This window comes from Fistularia commersonii, chromosome 1 (assembly GCF_037954325.1).
Source record: "Fistularia commersonii isolate RoL2024-O1a breed Wild chromosome 1, RoL_Fcom_v1.0, whole genome shotgun sequence".
Taxonomy (NCBI): domain Eukaryota; kingdom Metazoa; phylum Chordata; class Actinopteri; order Syngnathiformes; family Fistulariidae; genus Fistularia; species Fistularia commersonii.
In genome coordinates, this window is record NC_141284.1 from 18,305,445 (window position 1) to 18,323,807 (window position 18,363).

General features: G+C 41.5%; 1 protein-coding gene across 5 annotated transcripts in view; it reads left to right on the forward strand.

Moving 5' to 3' along the window:
- Positions 1-18,363, forward strand: part of slc4a11 (solute carrier family 4 member 11) — a 117,846-nt gene that overhangs the window by 74,132 nt on the left and 25,351 nt on the right. For 4 of the 5 annotated variants that reach the window (XM_086152406.1, XM_086152380.1, XM_086152389.1 and 1 more), the window contains 4 exons: positions 7,313-7,345; positions 13,080-13,161; positions 13,332-13,455; positions 17,065-17,274. In XM_086152406.1, coding sequence (XP_086008532.1) covers positions 7,313-7,345; positions 13,080-13,161; positions 13,332-13,455; positions 17,065-17,274 — 449 coding nt within the window. The remainder of the gene's footprint in view (positions 1-7,312; positions 7,346-13,079; positions 13,162-13,331; positions 13,456-17,064; positions 17,275-18,363) is intronic. The other variant, XM_086152398.1, reaches the window with a different exon arrangement.

Below are 18,363 nucleotides of genomic sequence, written 5' to 3' on the forward strand. Positions count from 1 at the left end.
AACGCAGGATGTGGTTTGTTGCATGAATCTGGTGACAAGGAAGGTAAAGAAGACCCATGCAGACCAGAGGATGAAGTGCTGAACGCTGAAAAAGAAGTGTACAGTTTTCATGAAAGAGTTAAGAAAGGCTCTGGGTGGTCAGAGAGACCTTGCAGATGACTAGACAACTGTCACTTATCTGATCATGGAGACAGATCAGAGAGCATTTTGTGTGTATCGTGGAACAACTGCAAAGAAGGAGACTTGGTGGTGAATGAGGAAGTTTAGGAGTTTGTACTGAGAAAGAGGCTGAGGGACATTGAGGGGACTGAAGAAAGCAGACAGGAGTACAGGGAGATGCAGCGCAAGGTAAATCTTGAGGTGGCAGTGCCAAACGAAGGCCGCATGATGACTTGTATGCTATGTTGGACAGTAAGAAGGGAGAGAATGATTTATACAGGTGGGTAAAACAGAGATAGTTTGGAAGGACATGCAGCAGGTGAGGGGGATTAAGGATAGAGAGGGAAATGTATTGCTAGAAGAGTGATGGGAAGCTGGAAGAGTTCTTTGAAGAATTGATGAATGAATTGAGTCAAGAACTGAGTGGAAAGGAAGTTGGTCCTGGTGATATACCTGTGGAGGTATGGAAGTGTCCAGGAGAGGCATTAGTAGAATTTCTGGTTAGATTATACAACAGGATCTCAGAGTGTGAGGATGCCTGAGTAATTTGAAAAGAAGTATGATAGTGACAATTTTAAGAAAAAGAGAGCTGTGCAGAACAGCAGAAAATATAAAGGAATAAAGTTGATGAGACATACATGAAATTCTGGGAAAGGGTAGTTGAAACTAGACTGAGAGGAGAAGTCAGCATTTATGAGCAACAGTATGGCTTCATGCCTGGAAGTACTACAGTATGCAGTATTTGTCTTAAGAATGCTGGTAGAGAAGTAGAGAGAAGGTGAGAGGGAGCTGCATTGTATCCTTGTAGATTTTGAAAAAGCATACAACAGAGAGAAACTGGTACTTTATGAGAAGTCTGGACTTCAGGTAGGACTGCATCAGGGGGCAGAACTGAGCCCTTTCTTGTTTACAGTGGTGATGGAGAGGTTGACAGATGAGGTTAGACTGGAATTGCCATGGACAGATGATGCTGCAGATGAGATTGTGATCATTAGTGAGAGCAGGGTGATGGTGAAGGAAAAGCTCAAGAGGTGGAGGTATGCTCTTGAAGGGAGAGGAATGAAGGTTAATTGCAGCAAGCCAGAATACATGTGTGTGAATGAGAGGGAGCCAAGTGGAGTGTTGAGGATACAGGTAGTAGCGATAAATAGGTGGGGAATTTTTTGTAATTGGGGTCAACTGACCAGAGCAATGGAGCGTGTGGAAATATGTGAAAAAATATTGACCTTAATCTTGATCTCAATCTAAATTGTCATTGATTGTAATCCTGATCTGGACTCTGATATTGGTATTCATCCTGATCTCTGATCTAATTCATATTTCAATCTTGATTGTGATCCTGACCTTGATACTGATACCGATCTTGATCTTGATCTTTGTTCTTACTCAGATTGTAATTCTGATTGTGACCCCGAACTTCATATTGATATTTGTTCCAGGGTTGATTCTGATTCTGACACTGACCCAAATCATTAACCTGATGGGATTCTGATATCAGTCCTGGTTATGATGCAGATATGGGTTCTGATCCTGGTTGTGACCCTACTTGTAAATCTAAGAGTGGTTATAATTCCAAACCCAATTCTGATACTGATTGTGATTCCGATGATGACGGGGGTTCTGGTTCTGATCCAGATCAGCCTTGAACAGATCAATAGGTATCTGTTTATGAAACTTCTAATCTAAACGTATAATCTACTTTCAATCACCTCTAAAAATTAGAACATTCCAATGTGGCAAATGTGTCAGGAACAATTTGCACATTGCTTTACACACACACACACACACACACACACACACACACACACACACACACACACACACACACACACACACACATACATGCATGCACATTTTGCCCTACATTGTTTGCTGGCCGTGCCAAGGTAAGGGCAGAGCTGAGGTTGCTGCTGATCATTCGCCACTTGTCATCTGCAGCATGTCCGTTGTCTTCCTGTCCGTGGTTGTCAGCAGCTCGTCAATGAATTTAAGTGTGTGTGTGTGTGTGTGTGGGAGATCCCTCCCACACACAAACACACACACCTCTAAGTGTTCCCAGGCTGATAATTGACTTGTGTCATCGATCACTCACTTAGCATCTCAAACGGCGCTCCGAGACTCTTGAGCTGTGGCAGTGGCAATGGGAGTTGTTGCGAAGGCAATCACAGCGATGGCAGTCATTGCAATGGTGGGAGTAATGGTGCTGGCAGCCTCACTCACTTCCACCCAGAACACAGCCCAAAGAGGCCAGTGACCTTGGTGGGGAATAAACTTCTCCCTTGTGGGTTCAAGCTGCTCTTGAAATGGTTTAGGACCCAAACAAATGAAAAAGGACTCGATTTTGAATTTTCATTAAAGCTAATGAATCAGTAATTAATCCACCAGGCAGCCTTGTTTTCCGGCAATTTTTCCCGGCCTTATTTTTTTCGGTGAACACGCTTCTGTTTTTTTTATTTGATTTCAAACTAACTAAGTGTGTGAATGCAATTCCTGCCTCGGATTAATACTTTTTTTTTTTTTTTTTACCATTTGAGAAATTTCCATAAAGATCTTCTTCTGTATATCAGTCATTTACGTTTTTCCTTTTGCTTCAGGTGATGAGCTAGCATCTTGATTCAAAAATAAGATCGATATATATATATATATATATATAATGGCTGGATGGACACAAAATTAATACAACTAGTAAATAAATGCAAGTGACTTCAATATTTGAAATTGGTTATTTAAAATTAATTTACTATTTATTAATTTACTATTATTATTAATATTTGATGACAATGCAAGATACAATACATTTGCATTTCTAAAGTGTTATGTTGCTTTGATGTACTGACATCACAAAGACTTATAAATGACAATTAGACAGTTTTACATCTATTAAAAGTTCTGGAGAAACCAGATAAGTGCCCATGTGTGGCCAAAAGGGGTACTGCAGCTATCACACTCCGAGACCATACAAAAAAAACTTTTAATTATATAATTTCGGTTTTGGTGAAACTTATTTTGCCACCTTTTTTGAGCTGAACAAATTACCTAAATACATTTTTTTGTAATAGTATGAGTAAAAATCAGCAAAGTATTACCAGAAAGTAGCAAAGGAATGACAAGATTACCAAATCAAGATGAAAATAACCAAAAAATACTTTTAAAAATGATCCAAAGAATCAACTAGAAATGCCCCAAAATAATGAGGAAATGCCATTTGTATGTGCATGCCTGTATGGTGTCCTTGGGTTTCAAGACAGGCACCTTCATAAAAATGTATTGTTATCATTATAATTATTATTATTATTATATATAGATCACCTGACAATTGAAATGTGCCTTCAAAATCAATGAGAATTATTCCAGCACTGTAAAGGAGAATTGAGTGAAAAATTACCACTGTTATAAGAATTCAAAGGTACCTGAAATCAATTCAGAAAAATATTCTTGCGAAAAGCCATGAAATAAACAAAAGTGCAGTAACAAGAAACATAATTACCTATAAGAGGGAGTCTACCATCCCCCCCATCACGACAAACTGGCAACTCTTGACGCTGTTTTATTTCCTAAATTTGCTTTCAAAATATTGATCAAAATTTCACCTGATCAATAATCCTTAGACCAAACACCTGTGTGTTTCAAGAAGAGTTTGAAACAAAATATTATCAGCTTTTTTTTTTTTTGCGTGTTTGGGTTTTGTATTAGTTTGAAAGTTGGTTATCAAACATTAAATAACCCAGGCTCTGGGTTTTATTTAAGATAAGATAAGATCAACTTTATTGATCCCCATAGCAGAAATTCCTTTGTCACAGCAGCGTAACAGTTATGGTCACAATGGATCACACACACAACAGTGTTGTGATGATGATTCTGCAAATTTGGTGATTCGCCTTCTTGTCAGGAAAATAAAAATTATAGACACACATCGGGGTGTGGGTGGGGTGGACAAAGAGGTTGTGCTCCCGGGGAAGCAATGGTTATCATAGGTAAGCTTGTCGTTGGTATCTCCTCGGGCATGGACTCTTGTTCGTATCTGCGTCACCGTGGCAGCAGCATGTGTGCACGTGTAATTGTATGCGTGTGTATGTGCATGCACTGTGTTAACAGTCTTGAGAAAAAATACAACGCAGGATCACAAAGATGCTGAGATGAAAGCCTACAAAGCTAATTAGTGCCGACTGAACTGAGGTTTTTTTTTTTTTATTCGTTTTTTTTTTTTTTATTCTGAGGCCAACTTGTTCTGGTTTTCCTCCACATTGTCTTGGGATTCGCCAGGGAACACTGCGCACACACACACACACACACACACACACACACACATACACACACACACACACGAGCTAACACTCTGTGCATGGGGTACTATCCAGCGGCCCTGCTGATGATGCAATGCACTGATCATTTAAAAAAAAAAAAAATCAAAGACTTTTGTACGAATGAGGTTCCGGACGACTTGGAGGAAATTTTAACGCCCCCGCTCTCCAAAGCCAGCTTTTGATTTAAATCAGAACATCATCTGCAAAGAAAAAGCCGTCTCCTCTCCTCAGCATAATTCACGCTGCAGCCTTTTGCCATCAAACATTTTGACTAGCTGAGACAGTTTTAAGCTAATTTCTCCCAAATTTGTCAATGATAATAATATAATCCACTTATCAATGCATTAGGAGAAGAACCGCATCTTAATTATTAGGTACCTCCTTTACTTTATATTGGTAATTTTTCAATTATTTTAAAGGCAACCAATTTATTGACGTAATTCAAGACTGAGATATAAAACAGTTAAATTATAGATCGCAAGTCTTTGATTGAAAAAATAAGAAGGTTGGAGGAAGTATACATTTCACAATGGTCCCAAGAGGCCATGTAAATAAAATTGCCTATCCAACTTGATAATCCTAGGTTTAACTGGCCAATTAATGATAATGATATGCAGAAGGTGATGCCACAGGAGGATTAATTGTTAGTAATTTTCCTCTAAGGATTGTCACTTTTGCTTGATGGCAAGCGACACAACGATTGTGCACAGGCGACCACCATAACTTCTCCCTAAATTGCTGTCACCTTTGATCGCACTCACCCCCAACACACACTTTCACACTACACCGATTTGCATAATCCCTCTGTCTTTTTTTTAATTCGCTAGCTGAAAATCAGGCTGCTAGACAGACAGAAATTATCCTAAATGAGAGGAAGAGGAAGGAACTTTTCTTCCTAAATATTTTTTTCACCCATTTAGCGTTCGAGGCGCACAAAATAAAAGGATTAACACGAATTTAAGAAAAGATGAGAATACGTAATGAATACAACAGGAAGTATAAATAAATATACTTTAAATTACTAAAAATAACTATACTTTACAAACGCTCTCTCGCTTTCTCTCACTCACACACACACTGTATAGAGAAATGGTTTTGTGTGTGTGTGTGTGGGTATATATATATATATATATATATAAAAAATGTGTGTGTGTGTGACTGAATACTTAATCTTAATACACCTTATAGGTATGTCAGGTGATGCTGGGGTAGTTTTTACTTACAGCATATTTTCATTAATAAAAAATAAATAAAAGGTCCTGGTTACCACTGGAACAAAGACTCAAACCGTTTATTGCCACATGTACAGTGTAGAAATGTGTTTCCCTGTACAGTGCAATTCCCACTTTGCTGTCTGCAGTGCATTGGGATATGTGCTAGCATGAAGTGTACGATTATAGATATGAATGTGAACATTGCAATGGAACAGTGAGTAGAATATAGTGCAATAAGACTTTTGAGTGCAGCTTGGTGTGCAAAACATAAAGTGCAGGTGCAAGGATGAGTGCAGATTAAGTGTTAAAGTAGACTTAACTTGTGCAAGGAGAAGAATGATTGTCAGCTGTTTAAGTGACTGATGGCAGTCGGGTAGAACAAGTTCTTTAATCGCGTTGTTCTACATTTCACACTCCTGTACCTCCCGCCAGAAGGTAGGAGTGTGAATAGTCCATGTTGGCAGTGGGCGTGGTCCTTGGCGATGAAGGCGGCTTTCCCGTGGACTCTGCGGTGGTAGATGCTCTGCAGAGAAGTCAGTGGGGTTCTGGTGATCCTCTTTGCAGTCTTTACCACTCACTGTATGCATCTGCGGTCCAGAGCAGTGGTGCTGCCCTCCCACACAGTGATGCAGCTGGTCAGGATGCTCCCAACAATGCAGCTGTACTAGTTGCTGAGGATCTTCGGCGACATGACGAACCTCCTCACCCTCCTCAGGAAGTACAGCCGCTGTTGAGCCCTCCTGACAGTCTGTATTGTGATGCATTTGGATACTGTCTTGGCTCCGCTCCACTTCTCTCCTGTGATTGGCAAGGATATCAGGGATGTCCTGCCCCTTCATGATTACCGGTGTAGGAATCCCCGTTTGGGATTCATTCCGGCGGCGTCACAGAGGAAGGTGAAAATGGCCAAAGGCAATGTGAGGGAGCCAATCAGCAGCAGCTACTCTACTTCCCTCTGGACATTTGCTGTATATTAAACTACTCACATTAAACATTTATTGAGCTGGAGTTTCCAAGATGTTCGCACAATCTGAAAAAAAAATTAAAACTCAGGAATTCATAAACACACCCAGCATAATTTCCCATTTTTGGCTCTTGTTTTTCTTTTCCTCTCTTTCTACTCTGTCGGCTCCTGTAGCCAAATGGCTGAGATATCAAACCCACTCGAAAAAATTTTTACTTAATTCAAGCTTTTTTTCCTTTGTGATTACGACCACGAGGTGAAACAGCACCCCTCGTTTTCGCATCCCGGTCGACATTTTTGGGATTTCTCTTCTCGTCGCCAGACTTCTTCTTCTATCACTGATACGATCACATTTTCTTTTTTTCCTCTTACCCCTAATAGCCCGTGGAGACAGTAATGAAGATAAGATGGCCGACAAAAGACGAGACATTGAGGGATTTTTGGGTGGAAAATGATATTTAATATGCATGAAGTAAAAGGAGGGCAGGAAATGAAGTTTCTGCTCAACGGAGATATGTGCACGCCTGGTAGCTGCAGAGTTTTTGTGTGTGTGTGCGTGCGTGCTTGTACACCGAGGTAAATCTGTCATTACTGACATGTTTCTTGGCGGTTAAATATAAACATAAAATGGATAAACTGACTTTCTGTTCTTTTTTCCCCTCAACATGCAGACAAGTCTCAAAGTTTTGTGTTCTTTGACGACGGTAAGCTCTGCTAATTGGATGAAAATGTCATCTGCCGCCACTGTCGTGGCAATCAGTGGTTTGCTTGTGTACCAATCACCATCAGCCTTGTGTCTGTGCCCGCCGCTTGGGACTGGGTCGATCATCGAGTTGTCAAATGATTACAAACACTGGAGGCCCCTCCCCAGGTCACAAATATCGATGCCTCTTCAGCCGACCCTCAAATCAACGACAGGGCCGCTGCCATTAGTTCTTATCTAAAGCCCCATGAGGAAGAAAACAAGGTGGGGGGGGGGGGTTGTTTTCCGCAAGGTCGAGCTGAAAGTGATAAAATGAATGAAACAATCAGACTGAGATTAGATGGATATAATCACAGTGATCTCGCAACACTTTATTTACATTTCATACAGCGGGCGCTCGTAATAAGTGCTTTTTTTTTTAGGTGACACTAACATCCTATAACATGGTTATTTACATTGTTCTTGTCATTATTGATCATCAAATAAATCTTTGAGCTTTTAAAACCTTTATAAACACTAGTAGTAGTCCTTTTAAAAATTTACTAATCTAATCTTACTTATCTGCATTAAAGTATTGTTTATAACAAGCCCAAAATCTTACTCCTGTTTAACCTACTTATAATGTCAATATAATGCAGTGTTTGCAGTGTAGGACAGACTGAGAACTACATGTAATCTGTTTTGTTAAAGTGTTTTCATACCTTTTGAGAGCATTGCATGGCACGCTTACTGAGCAAAATGAATCAAAGATTGTAATCCGCAAGCAATGACCTCCTGATTTGCAATGAGCAGTGAGCAACAATGTGGCAAAAAGTGTTATTTTTACAGCAGAGGCTAATTAGTTGTCTGAGTTGTCTTGTACAAAATTAAGCATCTAATAAAGAGAAACCTTAGTGTTGAGTTAGATAAAATTGTCTTGAAATTTTACGGTTATCGGCATTGAGATTATTTGCTGTAACAATGGCCATGTAATCCCAACGCATCACTTCTGAAAAAATTCACAAAAAAACGTTGTCACAAAACAATGCCAGGATTTTATAAGCAGCTGATTTGCAAAATAAGCTTTGTCAAAGTGAAATGGGATTATTTTGTGGAATTAAATAGCAAATATTTATTCCAAGAATGACATCAACCTATAAAGTTGAATGGCAGAAATTTTACTTCTGCAAAAAAAAAAAAACTGTTTTAAATTCATTTAATTTTGCTGAGACTATCTCTCATCTCATCAAAACCAACTCTATTTTGTCAAAATGACATTGAAATAAAATAAAATCATGCACTATGTACAAAAGCAATGCAAAAATTGAGCGTTTCAGCTGTAGATTGCATAATGTAGGATATTATATTTGTATTACACACTGAAGCGACGTCTTATTACTTAATTATTCTTTGTTGTCTCTTTACGTCTTGTCTTGGAGATGTCGCGCCTTATGTCTTTTTCAGCCCGTTACATAACAAGGGCTCGACCTCTGCGCAATTTAGCCTTTGCACTTGACGTAACCGCCGCCTCAGTGGCGGCTCAGCCTCACCAAGTCCTCAAGTTAACAAGATTTTGCCGATGACCCAGTTCCTCGCGACCCCTATCACCCACTCCACACACACACACACCCACAGACTCCCATCACCATGCGACATCATCGCCTGCGTGTGCTGCATGATGATTATCTATGATGTACAGCTAATTTACATTGTGTTTCATATTGAAAGTCATACCTGTGTTTTTTTGTATACCTTCTTCAGAACCTCCTACACAACCCAACATATCATTTCATTGTTTGTGTACGTGTGCGTGCTCGCATCTGGTTTAGCCCACGGGCTCGATAAGATGAGCGTGGTTTTATGGAGGTCATCTCTTGGCGGGATGTAAGGACTCTCCTTGACAAAAGGGCCTCCGAGCCATAAATCTTAGTTCCTCCGGGGCCCCGTTCAAGGAACAGGTCCATTCAAGTGACCCTCCCCCTTAGGGGCTGCAGACCACCCTGCCTTGAAATTAACTTTCAATCCGTTCCGACATCTGCTGCACTGAAAGTCAGAATAGCAGGATGTTGAGTCCACTTGAAGCACACAAGCACAAAAAAGTTACGTGTGTGGGTCGATGCGCGAGCTAGCTTCAGGGGACCAATCAGGAGATGTGACACAGCCCAACTTCCCAATAAAGGTGGGGCTTTACTCTGAAACCAGAGAAGAAATGTTGAACTGATTTATGAATTAGTTATGAGAAATGAGGGGGGTGGGTGGGGGGCAGGTGTTTAGTCCCCCCCCACACCCCTATCTCCTAAAATTTCCTCCTGTTGATGTCAAAACACTCTGACCCCAAATTGTTGGCACATTCTCCAATCCATCCCTTCCCTTCAAAGCAAAGGCTTTTCCTTTCCTTGTGTGCTTTGCAGAAATCTCGCCCTGTTTATTTTGTTGTTGTTGGTTGTTGTTGTTTGGTTAGATTTTCTTTCACCCCCTCAGAGCAAATGTTTCGGATCAGACAGTTAAAAAGAATTGGCCAAGCCTACCCAAAGATCAAAGAGGGCGATCCCGCCGTCCCGCCTTGCCTCGTCTCGCCTTCCCCAAGTTTTTCCACCGCTCGCATTGACGTTTGTCACATTCTCCCCCCACTCTCTCACCCCGACTCGTTTTCCAAGTGGAAATCTGATGAAACTGAGCAGAAATCTTCACACGACTGACAAGTATCAAATGCGTCGGTCTTAATTGAGCTTCTGCGCGATCGCAATGACGATCTCTCTCAAACACACACACACACACAGACATCTTAAATCGAGTTCATTCACCTCAGCTGGTGATGTAACATGTGGTGTGTTCTCTTCCGAGAGGGGGCGGGATATAGAATCCTCCAAAGAAAATACAACAAAAAAAAACTTAAAGGTTGTACAAGGTACTTGTGTTCTATTGTTGCGTGTCCTGTGTGTTCACATGCACGCACACATGCACACACACACACACACACGCACACATACAAAAGCATGCACGGGATCTGTGTCATTTTTAGGTTCAGATTGTATTTGTTGAAATGTCGTGTCCTTGAAAATGGATGGCAGTAGTGAGCAGAGTTTTTTATTATTTGTTTGTTTTCATTATATACTATATATATATATACTATACTATATATACTATATATACATATATATATATATATATCAAAATTTGAAGAAAATTGAAATGGTAAAATTGCAAAGACAAATGCTAAATCTCAATTTAAAAGGAAATGTAGTTGGTCTAGTCCTAGCAATGCCTTTGAGCGTCAGTGTGTTTTGCTTGGTTAAAAAAGAAGGGAGAAGTCAGGTTTGACTAGCGCTCCCCCAAAGCCTGCTTGGCTGCTGTTGTCATGGTAACGGTGATCATTCTCAATGGTGAGTTAAACTCCAGAGGCAAAGAAAGATAATTAAACCAAAATAAAGAAACATTGGATACATCTCCTCAAGGTAAAAGACATGTTTCCCCTCCGTCTGCCTTGATCTTGCAGTTTTAATTAGGTACATTTTTTTCCTTGTTTGGTCATGTGACAAAAAAATAAATGTTTTCGATGCATATTTATTTTTGCTAAATGAGAATTACAGTGACAAACATGTGAATCGACGTTAATTGTTCAGAGCTGGTTAAGAGCTGGTTGGCACATTTCCTGCTTCTGATTTCCACCAAGACAGAACTGATTATCTGTGCCATCTTTGCCGCATTTCTCTCTGGCCTTGGACGACAGGAAGATTTCCTCCGACCTTCATCTTAAAGAGGTCACCAGAGTCACCTTCTTTCAACTTAGAAACTTGGTTAAGTCTCATATGCCCGGGCATACCCTGCACTCCCAGGTTTCTAGCCTTCTGTGTGTTACAAAGGTCTGGAAAAAGACTCTTGGCGCAAGGGCTATTTCTCTTCCTGGTTTCCTCTCACAGTCCAAAAACATGCAGTAAGTTATATACAATACTGTTAGCCTCTAGCTCCATTGAATCACTCTATAGGAGAGGCAGAAAACACTTAATGTGTATTTCATTCCATCTGTCTTCATGCCTTCTTTCTTCATCAATTGAACAGCAATTTCATGGAAAGAATACAATAAACATATTCATTATTATTATTATTATTATTACTACTGAAACAACATTTTAAATTGTTTGTGTTTTGGTGATTCTGTGCTTTTAAGGAAAAAAAGCAGAAGTTCCGTGTACAGCCAAACCAGAGGGCATTATAGACATTGTAGCTTTGGACTGAACACAAAAACACAGAAACATACACATAGATACACACATGGGCTGTCAACATTTGTGGTAAGCAGATCTATGGAGATTGTTTGACACCATGTCTCAAACACACACACAAACACACACACACACACAGTGTACCTCGCTCTCTTTGCCTTTTTGTTAACCCCTTTCTCCTCTCTTTTTTATCTTTTTATCTCTCCTTTTGTTGCATCTGCATCCCTCTCTTCCCCCCTGACGTCAGTGAGGACCAGAATGGTGTTTGATTGTTTCTTGTCTGTCAGGATCAGCGCTGTTAATTCACTGCTCCATATCTCTCTCTTTCTCAAGCCCCCCAGGTCCACCTTCTTTTTCTCTCTGTTATTCTCATTGACTTTGTCTTTTCTCGCTGCCTCCCTCACCGAGCCTCCCATCTTATTTATCCACCTTTTGTAATGACCTCTTTCTCCCCCTCAACCAGTTTCTTGTTCTCCATCTCTCCCTCTTTACCTCCATATCCCCCTCTTCCTGCCTCTCTCCCTCTCCCTCTCTCTCCATCTCTCTTTCTACTTCTTCCTCTTCCTGTCTCTCTCTCCCTCTCCCTCTCTTTCTCTCTCTCTGCCTCTGTCTCCCTCCCTCTTTCTACCACTTCTTCATTTCATCCTTTTTTTTCTGCCTTTTCTCTCTCCCTCTATCCTTTGTACACTACCACCACCACCTTCAATGCCCGCTCACTCTTTGAGCGCATTGATACTGTTGTCATGGTGATGCCCATCATTTTCTGACATGAATGGAAGATAGTTTATTGATGAGACAGCATGGCGGAGAGAGGGAAAGGGACAGAGTGGGAGACAAAAGACAGAGAGAGAGAGCGCCAAAGAAAGAGAGTGGGGGGATATGAGTGATATACAAATTAACTAACACACACACACACACACACACACAGATTCCGCTCACAAAAGTAAATATTTCTGCTCTATAATTTGCTAAGTGGCGGCAATTCGGCGCCAAAGAGTGTTCTAGAGGGGTTTTGGGGAAGACGCCCCCCCCCCCCCCACACACACACACACACAGACAGACAGAAAGCTGTTCTTCATCACCCTCAGCACGAGGAGTCTGAGTGGAGACTCCTTTTTATCGGGACGTGATTGTGTTTTATGGTTCCTGTTAAGTAAGCACGTGAGCGCCACTTATTTTGTTTTTCTTTTTCTGTGGGTTGAGCGCTGACCATCATTATCAGCTTGGGGGGGGAGGGGACCTCGGCACACAGCAGAGACCAGCATGGGCTCGTTAGATGCTTCTGATGCGGACATCACATGACAAGACACCACTACTCACCACTCAGGATTTCTAATGAAGATTTTTGACAGAAACCATTAGGTTGCATAAATGTAACTGTGGCAGGTTGCTTTTCTGAGCACGGGCAGATGCCGTAATGCTCTAGGTTACAGGTGTGCATGCGTGCGTGCATGCTCATGAGCACGCACACACTTGGCACACACTTGGCTTTGGCAGATGTTGTAGTTTGACCTCTTGACCTTTGACCTGCAGTTCACCTGCTGTCAGAGACGATCCAGGGGGTGACGGCAACGGCCACCGGGGTCCAGTACCAGCAGTCCTGGCTCTGCATCCTGTAAGTGTGTGTGTACACGTGTACTGTGCAGGTGCATCCACCTGCACATGCACACTTGGAGTCTCATGCACAAGTATCGTGCAAAACTGCTGACAAAGGAGTTCAGTTGTTGGAGGAGGTATTCCCATGTTCTCCCTCTCCCTTTTTCTTCCCTTCTCTTTTGGTCACAGCTGTAACGTGAAGAACCTCCAGCGGCGTCACGTCTGCATCTCCCGCCTGATAAGGCCTCAGAACTGGGGTGAAAACTGCTGCGAGGTCCGATATGTCATCCTGATACTGGCTCCACTGAAAATGGTACCTGCCCCGCCCGCCCCAACCTATTATGCTGCTCCACCCCACATATTGATTGCAGGATTTTATCGGTTAATGTGAGCTGATGGAAACAGTCTCTTCGTTCTTCCTCGGCTGTTTGGATAGTGATATTTGGTCGAGGGGAGTGTCCGTCTCAGTCTCTGGACAACAACCTGTTGGTTGCAAATAAAAAGAATGCAGCTAAGGTTAATGTTTCTTTTAATTTTGTCTGTTTTAATTTTCATTTCTCTCAAATGAAAACAGATCCATTTGAATTTAGGCTGCATCTGCCTGGAGCGAAGTGGGTCTAAAAAACTAGAAATCGACGTCTCTCTGACGTTAAATCAACATCTGTCTACCGTTAAATCGATGTCTGTTGAAAGTTAATTTCGTTGTCCGTCTGCTGTTAAATACACTTCTCTATGACCTTAAATCGACATCGGTCTAAAGTTAAATCAACATCTTGCTGCCGTTAAATGTACTTCCTTCGTACCCCGAACCCGTGTGTCTGCGGTTAAATCAACATCTTTATCACTTAAAATAGATGTCATCTTGATTTGATTTTTATTTTTTTTGTTCTTGAATGTCCACATTCTCATAAAATATGTATATATTACCCCCGGAAACAAACGACCAACCCCCCCACGGCGGCACCTTTGTTTTGGTCGTTTGCTGCTCCGTCCAATTGGTCCTTCCTCCGTCAAATCATTACTGTATTCACCAGCAGTTAGACAGGAGGAGTCGCAGGAGAGGGGATGTTTGTTTGGGTTGGGGTTTTTTCATCTTCACTCCCCCCAACCCCCCCATTGTGTTTGATGGATTAGTGCGATCCTCCTTGACATCTGATCAGTGGAAATATCCTGCTGCTGTGACTCCAGTAATTGCTAAACATCCTCTGGCTTTATTTTTTATTTCTCCTTTTTCTTTTCTTTTTTTTTTCCTCCAGCTTGTGTTTATAAAAAGCAAAGTACATCCAGTTTGCGCTTCGTTGCCTCGTCCTCGGAAGTTTTCAGACTTCGCAGACGCTCATTAAATCTGAGTCCGAAAATGAAGAATCTGCTCATTTACAAAACAAAGGGCAGGTGGAAAGAAAATAGACATTTTCGTTTTTCATCGTGAATTTCACAGATGAGCGATGACGTCACATTATGGATGATGTCACTTGTGTCAAAAAGCTGGAGCTGGGGTCAATATTTTTCAGGGCTGGTAAAGAATATTGATATTTGAAAGTACTTGAACACCTCGCCAAACTGACGTAGTGACATCAGCTCAATTACAAATCAAAGCTGAAACTTTCATTTTCCTTTTTAGGGTACAATTCTTTACAACCGCAACGATACATTTAAAAAAAAAAAAATAAGCATAAAGATTTGACTAGGTTTGACTTCAGGGTTTGGTATCATATGCTACAACCAAAAGAGGAAATCAAAAAATAATCGCAAAGTAATAGCAATAACTTCTTCCTCCATCTCCTTTGCACAGGACAAAAACAGCAGGTTCAATGAAGACTGAATTGCCTGTAGGTGTGAAAGTGAGGGTGAATGGTTGAATGTCTGTATATGTGGCCCTGTGATTGGTTGACAGCTGACCAGTCCAGGCTAAGTTCCGCCTCTCATTAACTGAACGTAGGGATAAGTGTGGCAAAGGATAAAGGAATTAATAAAAGGATAAACAAACTGATTGGTATATCAAAGAGGCCTTGTTTTTTTTTTTTTTTTTGTTTTGTCATTCTGGTTTGGTATTGCCATGTGGAAAAAATGAAAAACAAAATAACTGGTTACCCAAACATCATCTCTTGCAACCAGAGAAATAAAACTACAGGAGAAACAAGAATTGTCCAGAAAAATGTGTACGTGACAGAGGATTTGTTCCGAAAACCTGAAGCTCTTTTCTCCCTGTGCTTAGAGTTTCAAGTTGCCCCAAAATAGTCTTTGTCGAACAGCTCCAGATTTGAAGTCAATGAGTCAGATCTTTTAGGTTAACACACAGTGGTTCTCCCCCACCACCCCCAGCACCTTCTCCTGCACCCTTGCTCCATCCCATCAAACCATTGATCCGCCCTCCCGGCCTCTAGCGCCGCCCACCACCACCATCTGAAATAAAAAAAAAAGAAAATTAAAGGGATTTCTTCAAACTGCCCGCTCAGGAAGGGGTGGGGGTTGGGGGATTACATATTCACTTATTCATTCATTAGTTTGTTTTTTTGGTCAGCGTTTGGCCGAGTTCTGATCTCAAAAGGAGATAAACCTCCCACAGTGCTGGAATATGCCACAGGACAAGTCAAACTTTTATTATATATGTCTTAAGTCACCAGTTGCCTTTCAACAAGAATGAAAGATATTGTTAACGTCTTACAATCCATGCAGTACCTCGTGAATTTTGCCCCAGAATTTTGCTCTGTTTGGTTTGTGTCTAAATGAGAAGGCAGAGAAGGGCCTCGTCGTCGTCGTCATCGTCATCGTAGTCAGATCCAGGGTAGCCTCTCAGTGCCTGGAAGTTCTGTTTGGACTTACTTGTCCTTTGGAGTTTCAGTGCGACAGACGCTTTCAAGCATCTGAGATATCCCCATGATGGACTTGTGTTCTTTAAGTCCCTCAATGATTGACAGCGGGGGGAGGCGGAGCTTTTATCTCCAACCACTGCAGTTTCCCTTTCTTTGGGAACAAAGTGTGTCGAACTGATAAAATGGGTGCAACTAAAAAGGGGCGATAAATTAATCACTCAAAAATGAAGTGCAAAGAGTTGTTGCTATAGTTATGTGGCGGTCTCATGAATCCATGGTGTAAACTGGACTTGTTGTTTGGGGGTTTTCATGCTACCAGTGACAAATAATAAATCAATCCGCTTTTTGTTTGTTTGTTTGTTATTCCACATTTCTGATTGGCTTTTATCCTTTCACATTCAAGTTTTAAGCAAAAAGTGGACATTTTAAAAAACGACTGCACTGAAACATAATTTTCTTCAGGCTCTGTTAAAGAAAAAAAAAGATTGATGAATTTCATTAAACTGAAAAAAAGACCATAATTGGTATTTAAGTGTTATAATAGGGGGGATTAAATTTAGAACATCCTGTTCTTAGGGTTTTCCATCCATCTCCTATTACTGCAGTGTCACAGTGATGCCTTCAGGTTCTTACAGAGAAATTCAGTACAGACAGGATGAATTCCCTGTCAATTGAGCTGGTACGCTGGAAGTCCTCCATCTCTCAAACTAATTTTGAAATATGCTCCACCTCCGTGTTTTGTCTTTTTTCTTTCAAACAGAGGTGATACTTTCACTCTAAAAAAAAAGAAATCTTTCTCTGAGTGACTGTGACCTTGCTCAGATGCTAGAAGGTTGTCAGGAAAGGCATTTTATCGACCTGAGGATCGACTTATCGCTTCGATGTCAGAATATCGGTGAAAAACCCGGAGGGTAAATCGCCTGGTTTGTGGCTGCTACATGGAGAAATAACCACAAAAGATAAATAAAATAACCACCTGCTTGTGTTAATGCTTGGTTAACTGATTACTTATACCCTAAGAATCAGTTAATAACCATTGAGCAAACCAAGCTGGATTTCTGGCTGTTGTTGTTTTTCTTACCTGCAACATTTCCACATTTTATCCTCAGAAAAGTACCAAAACGGCAATGGAGCTGGGCCGCACCTTTGCCACCCTCTTCTCCGACATCTCCTTCAGACAGAAGTTACTGGAGACAAAGACTCAGGAGGAGTTCAAGGAGGCGCTGGTGTTCCAGCGGCACCAGCTGACAGCGGTCAACCAGCAGCCCACAGCTCTGGGGAAGGAGGAGACAGACCCAAGCAGCCACAAACCCCTCATGGTGAGCCTCTCGTTCTTTTTAAAATGATGTCCGCCATGTAAAAAGACTCGCCACCCAGAAGTAAAGTACCTCCAGGGAAACTTTTTGACACGGCAGTCCTCCCCTCGCCAGCTTGGTCTTTATAACAGAAATGACCATATTTGGATGACAGGGGGTGGATGCCATGAAGTAACACTAAGTAAAATACCTTTAAGTCGTGCCATATATACAAAATGAACATCCTGACGCACTGATACTTTGGGAAGGAGGGTTTGTTGGTGAATAACTCAAATGATCGAATGAGGAGGAGGATGGCCTTCATCTTGACACCCCCCTTGCAACAAGTCGATTTATCCCATTTTCTCAAAATCAGAGCAGACTGGATGCGGCGGGGAAAAAAAAAAATCTTCAACGTCTCTGAATTTCCAAGAAGTTGCCAAGTTAGAGTGATTATGGCGGTTGTTTCCATAACGACACTGTCTTGCAGCATTATTTGTCAATGCTGGTGACGAGGTCACGAGCTTTTTGAAGTAAAAAAAAAAAAAAAAGTGCCCTGCCAAGGATTGACGAGGCTGGCTTTGTCCGCAGCGGAACGGCTGGAACAGGAAGTCAGCCTTTTCTTTTTTTCAAAATAAAATCCATGTTTTCTGCTGGGATTCATGGTTTAATTTGAAAAGTACAAGTTGCTGTGCAGCCCAAAAAGCTGGGATTTGACAGAACTTGCATACTGAATAAAACTTCTGTCGACCCGGTACACCGCTGCGTCAGTTAGGTCTCCTCTTGAACCTGCTCCAAACCTCTCGATGGGAGACACACGCACACACACACACACACACTTTGACATGGTCTAGGGTTTCAACGTTTTGGCTAAAATGAAAGAAAATTCCCTCAGTGTGCCCCCCCCCTGGACTTTCTCGGTGGGAGGGCTGAGCTCTTCGTTCTCACCCCTGAATCAATCGGCATCTGCTTCTACCAGCCCGTCTCAGCGGGCGAACGACCTTGCATCTCTCACACTCCTGTCACACCTTCCTCTTGTAGCTTTGTATGTGTGTTACACACATACAAAGCTACAAGAGGAAGGACCATGGACCAATATCTCCTCTTAATGTT